The sequence below is a fragment of the Sycon ciliatum genome, chromosome 6, assembly GCF_964019385.1.
Source record: "Sycon ciliatum chromosome 6, ocSycCili1.1, whole genome shotgun sequence".
In the NCBI taxonomy this organism is placed as follows: Eukaryota; Metazoa; Porifera; class Calcarea; order Leucosolenida; family Sycettidae; genus Sycon; species Sycon ciliatum.
The window spans coordinates 25,683,082-25,699,563 of record NC_088648.1 but is presented as its reverse complement, the minus strand read 5'-3'; the positions used below and the strand labels follow the sequence as shown (position 1 = coordinate 25,699,563).

The window sequence follows — 16,482 nt, the reverse complement described above, 5'->3', positions numbered from 1 at the left end:
GATGAGAGCAAAGTGGAAGATGTGGAAAACAGATCTACGCGCTACACAGATCAAGCCATAGCAGCCGATGAGCTGCACGTGAAAACAGATGGATCCGTGTCCATGGATGCTAACCTCAACATGAACGAGCATTCCATCTGTAATTTGGCGTACGATGATAGTTCTTTGACATGTGCTGTCCCTGCCGGTTGGGTCAAGAATGAAATCCAACAAGCATCATCGAGATTGCAAACTGGTATGGACACTGTGCGCAAGATGAAAGGACCTCGTGGTGATCGGGGATTGGGATGGCTTAGCGGAGGTGTCATGCCACTGAACTCTGTAGGGAGAAATGGTGACTTCTATCTCGATGCAACCACGCTCATCGTGTACAAGAAATTCAGCTCGAAATGGAAGGCGTTTGGTCGGCTTCATGGATCAAGAGGTGAAGCTGGTCCACGTGGAGAACGTGGATTGATCGGTCCTGAAGGTGAGACTGGACCTAGAGGAGCTGATGGGCAAGGTGGTGAACGCGGTCAAAAAGGTGATCAAGGAATACCTGGTCCAGAAGGTCCCAGAGGTGAAGTTGGACCACGTGGAGAACGTGGATTGGTCGGGCCTGAAGGTGAGATTGGACCTAGAGGAGAAGATGGGCAAGACGGCCCACAAGGTGAACGTGGTGTGCAAGGTGATCAAGGAACCACAGGTCCCATGGGTCCCCAAGGAACCATCGGTCCAACCGGTCCTCCAGGAAACAGAGGTCCCGTGGGTCTCCAAGGAATCATCGGCCCCATAGGTCCTCAAGGAACCAGAGGCCCCATGGGTCCGCAATCAAATCAGAACCTATCCGATCCGTTTCATCTACTACCTCTCATTCGGAGAAACGCCTACCTCTACATATACTCTCATCCTAGCAGATTTGAATCCGTCACCAGGGTGAGCAGAAACAGATACAGAGGGATAAATCTCGTTGACATGAAGGACAAGAGAATCAACGTGAACAGCATCGACATGTTCCGAGACGATCACTTCTACCTCAACATTACACAACCCAGCCAAGTTTCCATTAGAGAACGATTCGTCAATCTGTTTCACGACAACATGTCTTTTGCAATGTTCCAAGTAATTCAAGTGGACGCACCTGAGCCTAGAAACATGTCATTGAAGGCATTCGATATCGATACTGTCGGAAATTTCAGCTTGGATAGTTTGTACGTGTTGTTCACTGCCACCCACATAAGTGGCAACTACTTCACGCGTCCCGGCCATTCATCATTCAACATACCCGTTTCGTCTGTAGTCAGCCAATTATCGGCGGCTTTGGATAAACCTGTGTCGAGTATGACGGATCTCTTGGGTACAAAGTGTGTCATAAGTTACGCTCGGAATTCAGAAGGCCTATTCACTCTATACGTAAACTCCATTTTGATACATTCCAACTTAGACACTGTCCCATTTTCCAGGACCAATGGAATCGAAGATTGCAATTATAGCATTGGTGGTACTCAATTCTTCAACGGCACTTCATCAAAGTTGTTCTGTCATTTGCACTTTGCAGAGAGTTTATCTTCTCACACAATCCAGCGCATCCACACAGAACTCATGGCACACTATGATATATGAAAGTGCTACTTTGATTGTACATAATATATAGCACACATGCTACACTACATTCTTGAGATGAAAATGAAAAATAAAACCTATCTATAGTGAGTGTCATCACAACACCAGAATGTCTGTGATATTGACAGTGGCGAACAACACGTCGGGCGTGAGCAGGGGATTGCACAAACCGAACTTTACTCTAAATGTGAAGGAGCTCGATACGCGTGATAAAGTCCTGCATGTTGAATCGGCTCAGTTTGAAGTACACTTTGAGAACATAGACGAGGCAACGAACAAACTCTATGTGGTACATGGTGTAGAAGAAGAAGAAGAAGAAGAGGATAGACTTTCCATCAAGACGGGAACATACAGCGATGTAGACGATTTGGCGTCTATTATCAATGCCACTCTGAAACGAGCAGGACACGGAGACATTGTGTTTTCCTACTCTCGTCACACCAGCCGCATAAGTGTCTCGGTACCCAGGAATAAACGGTGCTTGTTGAAGAAGGACTCACCCGCATTGGTGCTGGGTGTGGGCACTATTCTCAAGCCATACACGATCGAGGGATCTCACACGTTCCCGTTCGCTGTGGATCTGACAAAAGGCAGAAGACTTGTCCTGCTCTACACCGACCTCATTGGACCTGCTGTGGAGTACGAAGACAATACTGATTCGAGGGTGCTGAAGACTTTTCTTATTCAAACCCTCAACGGTTTGAATAACTACGTGTTCGGGAAAGAAGACAAACGACTGCTGCTTCCACACGAAAACGTGACTAGCATTTCGTTCTGGTTGAAATTCAACACCGGTGAACACATTACTTCCGGATATCCCATCTACCTTGATCTTCGGATCACCAACACAACTACTTAGATGGATCTTCCAGATGTTCGTGTCCGTCACGTGCGTGACATGGTGGAGGATATAGCAAAACGAAAGAAATTGGAGAGCGAAAAGGTGCGTTGCCGGGAGAAGTACGTAATTTACAACACTGCAATCTTGTCCTTTCTCATACTCATTCAAACCATTCTCAATATCCTTCAAGGGAGTGGTGTTGTATCTGGAGAATATCGCATTCGAATCATCGCCATCAGTAGCACGATTATCGGTGTGATCATGGCATGCATTGGTAAACACGTTCTCGACACCAAACGTCAGCTTGTCAAGTGTATTGAACAACTGCAGCAGATGGAGAGAGCTGAAGACTCGTTCATGTTGGAATTGGGCATTACTCTTGAAGATGGGAAGCTCACTAACGAGGAGCATCAACGATTGATATCGATGATGAACGACTTTCGCAAGACACTGGATATTGGATCTTTGAAAAAAATTCACCCCTATTATAATGTGACTCGCAAGAATGGCACAGGAGATATACTCACCACAAGCTCCGGAGTCCTTCACGGGACTCCTGACCAACACGAAGATCGTTCAGAAGAACATCCTCGACAGGACGGAGAAGAAACTCTCGTTGCTTGAGGGTAGACGCGGAGTACGACTCTTTTCCACAGCAGATCGATCACCACCATCCCTGAACAATGAACTAGACATCTCGTCGCCGAATTTCATTGCTCTGGGGGAGAGCTATTTCATCGTGAAAATGCGCTATAGTGTCAAAAACAATCTCAATAACCAGCCTGGAGACTACACGCGATGGGTGTGCACCACGTCACCAGCCTTTTCATGGTTCAAGAACATTCGAGTGGAGATCAACGGAACAGAGGTCACGCAATCGAGTAAAGTTGCCGACATGCAAATGGTTCAGCATATCCTCAGTCTAATGGAAAGCAGCAGCGAACGCCTTCAGTACGTGGACTCGGATCTCTACGGTCTACAGAAACTGGATCCGCAAAGAGCATTGAGAGGTGTGGATTTATCGCCCTATCAACTTGGTGTGAAGCGTAAGCATGGCTATGCCTTCGAAACAAACGCTGCAAACGCTAATGCAGCACAAGCACCGGATTTCGTCGATGATTTCACACTCAGGCGTGCACCCACCGTCGAGCTTGTCACCAACGAAGGCTTCTCCAACACGGTTCAGGAAAATGCACTTCGTGCAGCTGTTGGACGGTTTCAGTACAAGCTGAGACCCTTCCTACCGTTTTTCAATCAGGACGATGCTTGGTTACCCCCGGGTACACAGGTGAAGCTTCGCTTTGATCTGCCACAATCCGAGCTTTCCAGATACATCATGCTTAGCGATCAAGGCGGTGGTGCCAACAGTGCTCTGAGCGTCGGTGATATTGAGATCGATCTACTCCAATTGGACTTTGTGTACACTACCTATCGCATGGAACCCAATCTCACCGATCGTGTACGCCTTCCCAAACAACTCTATTTCCACACGTGGTGCCCTCGTCTCATACAAAAGAGCATTTCAGATGATGCTGGTACACTGGAACTGCTTCACAATGCGGACATTCCACGCAGGATGATCCTGTTCTTCACAGATTTGACTCATGGTACACAGCCAGCATTGGCTGGAGGTCAAGCATCGCATTCTTCGAACAGACTGGCCATGATTCATGCAAATCTCAGTCAACTTCGTGTCACTGTCAACGACCAGACGCTCTTTGACAACCCGCTCAAGTTCCAGTGGGATGTGAGTCGTAATACTGAAGGGCAATACTTCTACGATTACAACAAATCCTCCTACCTGCGTGGCTACAATCTGGTTCAAGACTTTTTCGGCAAGACGTATGGAACGCAAATCCCCATCACCGCTGCAGATTACTGCAATCACTACTTTATGGTGCCTATCAACTTGAATCTGGATCGGACCACAGACAATCCAAGATCGAGAGGAAATCTGTCCATCGACTATCAATTTAGCGACGTGACAAACGCCCCCGTGAGGAGACCTAGCGAAAATGGCGCCTCGATCAAAGTCAACCTTCTCTGCATGGACAAGTACTTGTACACCATGAGCAAAGATGAAGGTATCAAAGCCGAAGTTGTATGAATTAATTCCGACCTAGTAGTAAAAGGGCATCATGGAAGGTGGGGACCTGGAGACCAGACATCGTGTCTACGGTGGTGATTTGAAAACATCGAGTCGACAACACGGTGGATTCTTCTGGAAAAAGAGCTTCTGGAAAAACCTAATCGGTGCTGGACCGGATGAGATGGAAAAGCAGATGGCGGAACCCACGACAAAACAAGATGCAATGCAACGCGGTGGACTTGGACCCCTGGCTGCCATGGCAGGAATGACACTTCTTCCCATGCTTTTGGGGAGAGGAGAGTCCGGAGACATTGTGGAAACGCAAATGAAAACAGCTTACAACCCTGCCATGCACCGAGGAGGTCTAGCCATTCCACCAGGATTAGCCGCCAAGGCCATACCACTCCTGACGAATCTGGCTGCTCCCTTGGCCATGGGTACCATGGCATCACTGGGTGACAACGTAATGGATAAAATATTCGGCAGAGGAGTAAGGAAGGGAAGCTCAGCAGGTGCCATGAAGCGCACTAAAAGTCGTCGTCGTCGGCATGCACCGAAGAAGATTCGTCAACGAGCATCTCGAAAAACCAAGAAACCAGCTCGTCAAGTTCGCTCCAAAGGCCGCAGGGCACGAGGAATAAAGAAACAAGGAAGGGCCTTGTTCAAAAAACTAGGACATCGTGCCCTCGACGAAGCTTCATCGTTCCTGTCTGCACCTCGTAGATCCCTAACCCGTCCTGAAACTCCATTTGCTCAAAAAATTCGACAGAACATTAACAGTGCAGGACCGTCTTCTATGAGTTCCGCTCACATCGGTCCATCCTACAACATCTGATCATGGACTTTATCTCGCTCCTTGGACAGGAAATCGGGAGGAAGAAAAAGACTAGTCCCGTAAGGAACGACGATGTTCCGACCACGGCCACTGCTCGACACGGGCTGCACATTCCTGGTCTTCAGTTCGAGTCTAAGGATTGGTTCACGGAAATCATTCCTGCTCTGAAATCCTGGGGTCAAAACGTATTGTTTCTGGGACAGAGCAACATGGGTAAATCCTACTTTCTCATCAAGCTCCTGAAACGTGTGCAACCTGAGCGTATAGTTGTCATCTCCAACACGCCGGCCGATCAGTATCGTCTCCCAAGCCTCAAATCCTTCAAGCATTACAGCACCATGCCCGAGTGTATCGAAGACATGGATCTCCAGCCTAACACCTATGTGATCATTGATGACATCAGAGTGATGGGTTTGAAGCACGGCAGTCAAAGAGAGTGTCTCTACAAGTTCTTCACCATGTACAGTCATCATCATAAGTTGAACGTGTTCTTTCTCTCTCAGAGCTTTGATAACATTAAGGACATGAAGATCAATGCAAACTTTATGTATCTATTTCGCTTCACTGATAAAAGCAATATCAAGCGTTATCTCAATACTCTGTTTGGTGGTCTGTGCACGAAGTCATCCATTATCTTTAGATTGTATGAGAAGTTATTGGCGGTGTGTCGCAGACCTATCCTAACCATTGATTGCTCTTCTAATCAGTACTACACGTATTGCGAAGACACTGCATTAAAGGTGACTTTTGAATAAAAACCTCGTTGATGTGTGTGTGTGTGTGTGTGTGTGTGTACGATATTAGTCGAAGAGTTAACCGAAAAGTTAGCCGAAAAGTTAGCCGAAAAGTTAGCCGAAAAGTTAGCCGAAAAGTTAGCCGAAAAGTTAGCCGAAAAGTTAGCCGAAAAGTTAGCCGAAAAGTTAGCCGCAACGTTGAAAAAAATTCCAATCATGAATAAGAATGGAGCATCTTACGGTGAAATTCTCAAATGGGCTACCGAGTAGTATACAAAGAGTGGGACTCAGAAAGGGATCCTTCTCGATACCCAAGCGTAAAAGGTTGCAAACCTTGCAGTTTATGACGAAACATCCTCAACACATCATTAAGAAGAGAGCAAATTCGTGGGAAGTTCTCGGTATACCACCACTCATGCGGCAAAAAGGAGGTAATAACTACAATGCATACTTGAAAAGCGTTAAGAAAGTTCTTTCCCAAGTACCAGATCACAGTTTGAGCACCTCCACCCTGTTGGAACTGCAAGCCGATCCGCGAGTAAAGCGTCTATATGACACCCACTTCAAAAACAATCCCGATCACATCAGTTACCCGTCTGTGAGAAATGTGATTGCATCCAACATACTCAACTATGATTCCACTACCGATCAAGTTCGCGATTCCGTTTCAGATGTCAGGAAGAAGAGAAAGGCACCTTTAACATCGGTGCCTTTCAATCTACTACAAGATCATGAATTTGATCGATGGATCCTGCAAATCCTGGACAGTTTCCTCCGGCATACAAATATACCGGTAACCTTTTTGAAGAGCAACTATTTCACAAGCCGATCACAACTGCTGCAACTCTACGATGAAGATCGACTGAGGTTCAGGAGTCGGGTGGAAGCGGCTGCGGATGCCCTGAAGACGCAGACGATGAACGACTACACTACTCTGGTCAACGAGACGAATCGCATCTACATGTCCAGGTACCCGTTTGCAGCCATAGCAGGTGCCATGGGAATCAACAAACACGTCGATGGGTTCCTTCGATCAGAACGAAAGATTCAGGAACTAACCACCCTTGTGATAGCTATACCGGGATCACAGCTCAAGTTTCAAGATCTCAACGATATGACTTCCACCTATGGTAGAACAACAGAAGCAAAATTGATCCATCCCGAGCATTTCATGATCAGAGCACAAAAGGTGATGGTGGACGATGCATCATTCATTCAACAGGTGCTGAAGGACAAAAGCAGGATCACTCGTATCATCAAGGATATCCTGAGCGGACGCTCCATGTGATCACGTGCCAAATATTTTCAGGCTATGATCAAGAATGGACTATCCTCTCAGCAGTGCCGATATCAAAGGAAGATTGAATGGTGTCGGAGGGTTCGTGGGCTGCACGAGTTACGACCTCTTGCCACCCTTGAACAATGGAGACTTTTGTATCGTCAACACCGACAACGTTCTACCGGTGTACGATGCAACGGAAGGCGGACATCATTGGTTGACCGTGTGTCGTGAGCAAAACGTGATCCTGGTTTTTGACAGTTTCGGACGCAGTCTATACACTATGGAGCAAGATTACACTGAACCTGCACTGTGCGATTTCTTTAAAGAAGCCTACGCAGACTGTAAGATCATCACCAACACCCAAGCCGTTCAAGACAGAAGCACAGCAGTATGTGGATGGTATGCCATATTGATGGGAAAGCTATTTTCCAAATATGGTCTGGATGAAGCACTTCGAATTTTCCGAAGAGTCTTTGATGATGACGAAAAGCTGGAAAACGATCAACTGGTTCTCAGTTCAGGTGCCCTGGAAGGTGCTGGAGCCTTTTGGGACAACAAAGTGCAAAAGGCAATTCAGGATGGAAGACGGAAGAAGAAGACAGAACCCTCACAGTTCCATACGAAACTGGCTAACGAATTGCACAAGCCCAGACGAGTGCATTTCAAAAGACGCAAGGTGAAGAGCAGAGCAATTGACCATATATGGAGTGCAGATCTCGTGGATATGCAACGGTTTGCCCGAAGCAATAAGAACATCAAATTCCTGCTAACAGTCATCGACTTATACAGCCGCTATGCCTGGGCAATGCCTTTGAAATCGAAGACGGGTACCGCCGTGAGAGATGCGTTCGATAAGATTGTCAGTACATCCGGAAGGACACCGCTAAAACTCTGGGTAGACGAAGGCAAGGAATTCTACAATGCCCCCATGAAACGATGGTTATCACAACACAACGTCATCATGTACAGCACCCATAACGAGGGTAAAGCGGTGGTGGTCGAGCGCTTCAATAGAACGTTGAAGGCAAGAATGTGGCGTCACTTTACAGAGAAATCCACGAACACGTACCTCAATGTCCTACCTCATCTACTAGACCGCTACAACCAGTCAAAGCATAGAAGCATTGGGATGACACCTCACGAAGCATCGAACGGTAGAATACCAAAAGATGCAGATCAACAAGACCCCCTGCAGTCAAAACCCAAGTTCAAAGTGGGTGACGAGGTGCGCCTAACCGTATCTAAGCGTCATTTCGAGAAGGGCTACACTGCGAACTGGACGGAGGAAGTATTCGAGGTGGATGAAATCCTATCAACATCACCACACACCTACAGGATTCGTGATCTGATGGGAGAACACATCATCGGATCGTTTTACGAAGCAGAACTGCAACACGCCAGAGAGACCGGTTTGAGATTCGACAAGGTGTTAAAATACAACAAGGATCAACGTCTTGTGCAATGGAAAGGCTACACAGATAATAAATTCAATACCTGGCTCACAAAGAAGGATGTGAACAGTCTTCGGTCATGATTCACAATGTCATTCATATTGAAAAATAAAAAATAAATGATTGAGTGCTATGTACAAGCTGATGGCGTTCATGAGAATTATCGCATGAGTATGAGGGGTATACTGCTGGACACTTTCACGAGTGCGTTAGCACGACGAAAAATATAAGGGATACGGTATGTACAGAGTACGAATGGTATAATCCAGTTATCCCATGTACTATTCCAAATAGAGCGCGATCAGCACTAAGACATGTATCGATTATCCCACGAGTACGAGCAAGAGTACATGTACTCTTGGTACGAGGGGTACACCGCTAGATATTTTCATGAGTGCGTCAGCACGATTGAAAATATAATGGGTACGGTATGCACAGAGTACGAATGGTATAATCCATTTATCCCATGTACTATCCCAAATAGAGCGTGATCAGCACTAACATCTCCCTTATTTACTCTGTCGCAAGACCCGGGGAATATTCGTGCTCCGAGCGGGGAATATCGCTCTATTGACAGTTGAGTCCTCTTTCCAAGATTCCTTTTGAATTCCTCTCTACCATCTCTGTATGAGAAGAGACCACGGAATTCCGTATATGTATAGCATCCACCGATCGTGCAGTTCGCTGTGATGTCATTGCACAGTGTATGTATATTATGTGCATGTGTGTGTGTGTGTTTGTGTGGTACATGATGCATCCTACAATCCACTGTGACGTCAATGCACACTCCATGATGTGCGCATCCATGGTCCGTGTGCCTTACGTATTTCCACCCCTGAAAATATATGAAAATCAAGTACTATGAGAGTAAGAATTATATGAGCAGAAAGCTAGAAAAATCCTCCGTCTCATCGACATTTCAATAGAAGAAAGGCATTCACATCTCAATCTGATATCATAGTCGAAAGATTCCAAACCCGAACAAAAAAGACTCACCATGACGGGGGCGTCTTTCCGCTTTCGAAACACATCGTGTTCTCCAAGGTCGTCACCTCCCCGTGGCGTGACCCCTTGGTCTTGTTTGAGACGTCTAGACGTAGCCTTGTTTACAAAGGTCATCGCGGCGTGAACTTTGACCTCGAGGTGAAGTAGTCTCAACCTGCAGTTTCATTATCGACTCCTTCTTGCAGTGTGAAGAAGCTAAAATGGCGTGGACATTTTCTGAGACGTGCAGAGCAGAGAAATGGTATTTATTTTCATGCGATAATGAAGAGTTCTCAATCCGTCGCCTCAGTGCTAGCAAGACAACCAGGGATCTTGACCCGATGATAGCACATCCCAGAAGATTCGATATGTCACCACTCACTGCTGCTGAGTATATTATCTGCAGGGTCACCAGTCTGATCTTGAATGTGAAGAATAGGAAACAGCACCTTCCTAAAATCGTCATCGGTGGTGTGGAGGACTACGGAACTATTAGTGAGACTGATGATGGTGACATACTGCGAAGGTGGACTGATGGTAGACACTCATTCTACAAGCTTAGTGACATGCGTGACGAACCGTGCTCTCAACACATCATCGACCTCTTCGCTGATGCAACCTATTTGGATTCCAGCGACGTAATGCAACTTGTCAAGGAGGTGAACGAAAAATGAAGTCTCTCGAGTTGATCGTGTGCGTGTACGACGTAGTACCAAGGCCGTTCAACTCCGTGCCGTTGCAACAAGAGTAACGCGGATTCGTGTGCGAGTTGGTACGATCGACATCGACGATGGATTCATCTCCAAATTACCCGAGTCGACTGTTGACACGATGGCAGTGCAAAGGAGGTCGTCGACTGACAGTTCCATTGCTGACTGGGTGGAACCATTGGTGCACATCAGAGCGTCCGACAACTCCACCTCGTACTGCGTGTCACGGAAGAGATCATGGGTGAATCCATCCTCACACGTATTCGAAGAGTAAACTTTGTGGTCTCTCATCCAATACCAGCTTGATGAAATCAGGACAACAAGAACTGAATTGTACTACCTTTCTCCTCCACTCCATTGCGATATTCACTGTTCGTTCCATTATTCTTTGTAATGACATGTATCGTATCTATCAAGAACTGACCTTTCTGACGTGTGTGCGAGCAGGACCATTTTTGAAAAATTGCATGGGGAGGTGGGGTAGGTCACGGAAAAAACTTCATGATAAACACCATATTCAACATTCTACTTTTTATACCCACTCCCATCCGGGGCAAGGTGGCCCAAAAAAGTAAGATTCAAACCCACATGTGCACAACACATATTTTCAATAATACCCCATTTTTTTGAGGTAGGGGCACCCCCTGGCACATATTTTTATCCGCAAAAAAACCGGGCCAAAAATAATTTTCACCGCAAAAATGGGGTACTATTAGTACCCCATTTTTCAATAATACCCCATTTTTTGGGACCCGGGCGCCCCCTGGCCCAGAACCCGCTCGTACATTGCTACTACCAACCATTAGTTTTCTACATCAAACCACAAGGCATGATCATTCGCACCATTTCTCTATGACGTTGCATTATAGTCTCCACATCCATTTTAAAAGTTATTCGTCGTTTAATTAAAAGCCTACATGGGAGCTTGCACTATTCCTGCCGACTTGAATTCTCACTTGAATTCAAGTGAGTGAATCCTCACTCGGCAGGAATAGCACAAGCTCCCACGTGGGGGGCAACACACAATTCCCCAATTATCGCCAAAGTCGCAGCATTAGGGGTGTGCGGATAATGCTCGAAACGGTGGCAGATTCTGCTCGAAAAGCAGTGAAATTGGCAGAACCATACAAGCCTTATGGCGGGCAATTCCTCGAATTCTGCTCCATTAAATTTTCTTCATCCACATACCAAACATGCATGAAACTTACCAGAAAAAGTACCAAATTCTGCCAATTTGTCTGCCGGCATTATCCGCATACGCCAAAGTCGGAGCATCATCTTCTTCACTTTACAAGCCTGATAGATAATATTAACTTAATGACAGTTCTGGCCAGACGAATTCGACTTCACCGAAATCAAGTATCACCTCAGAAGTGCCCAGAATAGCGTGTGTAGAAAATATTTTTATTATGAGGGCGCTTGTGCGTGAGTATGCCTTTTCGTGTGCGTGTACTTGTGCATGTACACGTGAATGTGTGAAGGGTGCAGTGGATGTGTGAAGGGTGCAGTGGATGTGTGAAGGGTGCAGTGGATGTGTGAAGGGTGCAGTGGATGTGTGAAGGGTGCAGTGGATGTGTGAAGGGTGCAGTGGATGTGTGAAGGGTGCAGTGAATGTGTGAAGGGTGCAGTGGATGTGTGAAGGGTGCAGTGGATGTGTGAAGGGTGCAGTGAATGTGTGAAGGGTGCAGTGAATGTGTGAAGGGTGCAGTGGATGTGTGAAGGGTGCAGTGAATGTGTGAAGGGTGCAGTGAATGTGTGAAGGGTGCAGTGGATGTGTGAAGGGTGCAGTGGATGTGTGAAGGGTGCAGTGGATGTGTGAAGGGTGCAGTGGATGTGTGAAGAGTGCAGTGGATGTGTGAAGGGTGCAGTGGATGTGTGAAGGGTGCAGTGGATGTGTGAAGGGTGCAGTGGATGTGTGAAGGGTGCAATGGATGTGTGAAGGGTGCAGTGAATGTGTGAAGGGTGCAGTGAATGTGTGAAGGGTGCAGTGGATGTGTGAAGGGTGCAGTGGATGTGTGAAGGGTGCAGTGGATGTGTGAAGGGTGCAGTGGATGTGTGAAGGGTGCAGTGGATGTGTGAAGGGTGCAGTGAATGTGTGAAGGGTGCAGTGGATGTGTAGCCTCCCCCCCCCCACCCTCTCCTCGCGCTTATTTTTATTCATGCGATCGAATTCATCTGGCCAGTTTTTTTTACCAACGACCAAAAACCCCTGGGAAGATGGACTCGAACCCATAGCGTCCTGGTTATGGAGCGAGGATTACGAGTGGATAGCAGCTACTTGCACGTGTATGCTAACTTTTGTGTCTACATGTGCTCATAGGTGATGGCGTGTGGCGCTCGTGTTCAGGGGGCATTGAGATCCTCATAGCCACAAACTCCCCAAAGACATGGACGGAAGCCGAGAAAGAATGCCAGCGATGTGGTGCGCATTTGGCTGTGTTTGACGCAAGCACCATCGGTTCCACATGCAGGAGTGAAGTGGAAGAGGTAAATAGTAAGTCCGGGGCACACGTTGCCTTCACCTCCCACAGGCGTGACATGTTCAACGCGCTCTCCGACTATAACGGTGACGCGCCACTACTGAAGTTCCGCTTGATGGGAGCAAGATGTGCAGAGAGGTCCTCCGGCGGTGCAGTATCCATCAGCGATGCAGCCTGTAATGGTGGCTCTGCGCTGCCATTCATTTGCCAACGACCAACAGGTGTGTAGTAGTCGTGTGTTGTGGGAAGGTGGCTAGGTTGCACTGTTATAATTTTTTATGCTAATAGTGTACATGTAAAGAACAATAACAAGAAGATGAAAAAAGTGTTTTAACTCCGAGCTTCAGGCACTGAGGGGCCATCCGCAAATTCCGATATTTATTTAGAAACGAAAACTACTTCAGTATTCATTAAAAAATTTCTTTTCGACCCCCTTCCCCTCCCCGAGAAACGAACACATACAGATCGTACATATCATCGATATTTTTTTCTACTTAATGGGTCATCAGAAAACAGTAATGAGAAACTCTGGATACTGGTTTATACAACCACAAAGCAAAAGTGTAAATGACAGCAGTTGTAAAAGATTGCATCACGGCATGACTTTGAAAGGTGTAAATGACAGCAGTGATGAAAGATACTACTTCAAGTGACACACACTGGAGCTGGTTGTCTGCTACTTGATTAGGTGATGCCTGTGGATGATTTGAAGTTCCGAAGGTACAGGTCCTCCCTCGTTAGTAGATAATCTCCGGGCCATCGAAAAAGTTTTCTTATAACGAGACTTATCTTGTAGCAGGACTTGCAGCTAAAGGTGAAATAGGCACTACTTCGTACTTACCGGGGCTACCCTCGATACAACATAAATTATCGATGATTCAACTCGTTATAAGATAATTGAAAATCTCCAAGTTACTCCAACATAACTCTTCCTTAGATGAAAAGGATCGTCCATATTCACGAATACATAGACATAATACGTTTCCTCTTTCTGCTTTATCCTACGTGTTTTGGCCTTGGTCCTGTATGGTCAATATTATCTTATACTGAGGGTTTGGCACTCCAGGGACCTGGGCAAAGGGTCGTTATAACGAATTTTATGTACTAAAGGATTATGTTGTAACCGGACCTGTAAACAGTAACAGTTGTATAGACCACGTTTCGCCAGGGGATTTCAGATTTCTATTTACCAACGGGGTTTATGTACATGTAGTAACCGGACTCGTTGTAATGAGGGATGACCTGTAGTGACTTATTCTCATAGCGACACTTTGACACAAGTTCACTCCTCTTCAGTGTTGAGAGGGGGGAGAGAGAGAGGTGCTTGGGTGTTTGCGTGATTGCCATATTTCCGCCAGGCATAGGTTGTACATTTTGCTATTGTTATTGTAGGCCACTGGTTTGCGCTGCACTGCCCATTGAATGCTGCATGCCTTGCCCTCATCCTTCCTTCTCATACTTTGATACCCGCAATCAATAAGACAAGCTGAATCGACGTTTGTGTATGCTTTAGTCTTGCTATGTAAAACGGTGGAGATTTTCATTGTTTTATTGCACATTGTCTCCACCGTTTTACATTGCATGAATAAAGTATACACAAATGTCGACTCAGCTTGTTTCAGCGGAGTAAGCGGCCAAGTACCCGAAATTGATCGACGTGGAAAGATGCCAAGGATCTGGTGCAGTAACATAAGAAAGAAAAGAGGCGAAGAAGAAGAAACAAGAAAGCAAGAGGATCACTTCAATTGCTAACAAGGGCACTAGCCTATAACGAGAGAGCTTGGAAGCTCAGGGCCCTACGCTATGCTATTTTGCCTTGATGACCTAGACAAAAAAAAGCATAGGGATGTTATAAATTTTTTAAAAAAATTCCTTTTTTTAAAGACATAACCTGGGATTCGAACCCGCACTATCGCGCACCCTGCATGCATCCCCCGATACACTTCGCATACATACTAATTATTCTTCCAAGTTGGTTCACGTTATAATCTTGCATTTGAAAGCCCTATTTGAATATGCATTGTGGCCAGCCGTCTTTGATGGTACGGTACGGGATAGGTGCGGGACAGGTACAATCGAGGGTAATACGACACCGTCTACCGCCTTGATGACGGCAAAAAAAGCATAGGGATGTTATAAAATTTTCAATTCTCCTATTTTTTTTTCAGGCATATCCTGGGATTCGAACCCGCACTATCGCCCTACATGCAATCCCCCATACACTTCGCATTCATACCCATTCTTCCAAGTTGCTTCACGCTATGATCTTGCGTTTGAAAGCCCTATTTGAATATTGCGGCCAGCTGTATGTGGCCAGCTGTGTTTGATGGTACGGGACAGATACGGGATAGCGCCAGGCGTGACACAAACAAACAAACAAACACACAAATACCAAACGAGAGAGCTTGGAAGCTCAGGGCCCTACGCTATGCTTTTTTGCCTTGATGACCTAGATAAAAAAAAGCGTAGGGATGGTATAAATTCTTTAAAAAATCCTTTTTTTAAAACCTGGGATTCGAACCCGCACTATCGCGCGCCCTGCATGCATCCCCCGATACACTTCGCATACATACTAATTCTTCCAAGTTGTTTCACATTGTGATCTTGCATTTGAAAGCCCTATTTGAATATGCATTGTGGCCAGCCGTCTTTGATGGCACGGTACGGTAGGGGATAGGTATGGGACAGGTACGATCGAGGGTAATACGACACCGTCTAGCTGCCCGCAATATTCAAATAGGGCTTTCAAACACAAGATAATAACGTGAAGCAACTTGGAAGAATGGGTATGAATGCGAAGTGTATGGGGGAATCCATGTAGGGCGATAGTGCGGGTTCGAATCCCAGGATATGCCTGCAAAAAAATAGGAGAATTGAAAAATTTATAACATCCTATGCTTTTTGCCGTCAGATACGGCTAGCGCCAGGCATGACACAAACAAACACACAAACAAACAAATACCAAATTAAAGCTGTGTGGACCCTGGCTAGCGCCAGACGTTACTGAAGTAACGTCTTCTGCATAGCTACGGGAATTAAAGATGTGTGGACCCTGGCTAGCGCCAGATGTTACTGAAGTAACGTCTTCTGCATAGCTACGGGAATAAATTTTTATTAGTTCATGTCACAAAGAGCGGAGTCCTCCTGATCGATACGTATAATCAGTTGTCTGAAGATTGCTATATGGCATGAAACTTTAAGTTACGACAATCAAGACAATCAAGACGTGTGGTTTTTCTGTGACTCGTGTATTAGTTCATGTCTACGTATGCGGTGAAAAGAGAGTCGTGGAAGTCGTCAAGACTCCCTCAGTCCCGCTAAAAGTGGTAGTGATCGAGCATGCAGTCCTGTTATGTGTGAAGAGTGCAAGTCACACGACATACTATCGTAACGAAAGAAAAGGAAAGCAAAGTCAAGCGCGAGCCAAACATAATCTAGAGCGCGAAAACAAACACAACTGTTTCTAGCTTTTTA

The 16,482-nt window shown here is 46.1% G+C and overlaps 1 protein-coding gene across 1 annotated transcript in view; it reads left to right on the top strand.

Moving 5' to 3' along the window:
* The window catches only part of LOC135819791 (uncharacterized), a 51,565-nt gene that overhangs the window by 5,940 nt on the left and 29,143 nt on the right, over nucleotides 1-16,482 (top strand). The window contains exon 2 of the mRNA XM_065333057.1: nucleotides 12,849-13,229. Coding sequence (XP_065189129.1) covers nucleotides 12,849-13,229 — 381 coding nt within the window. The remainder of the gene's footprint in view (nucleotides 1-12,848; nucleotides 13,230-16,482) is intronic.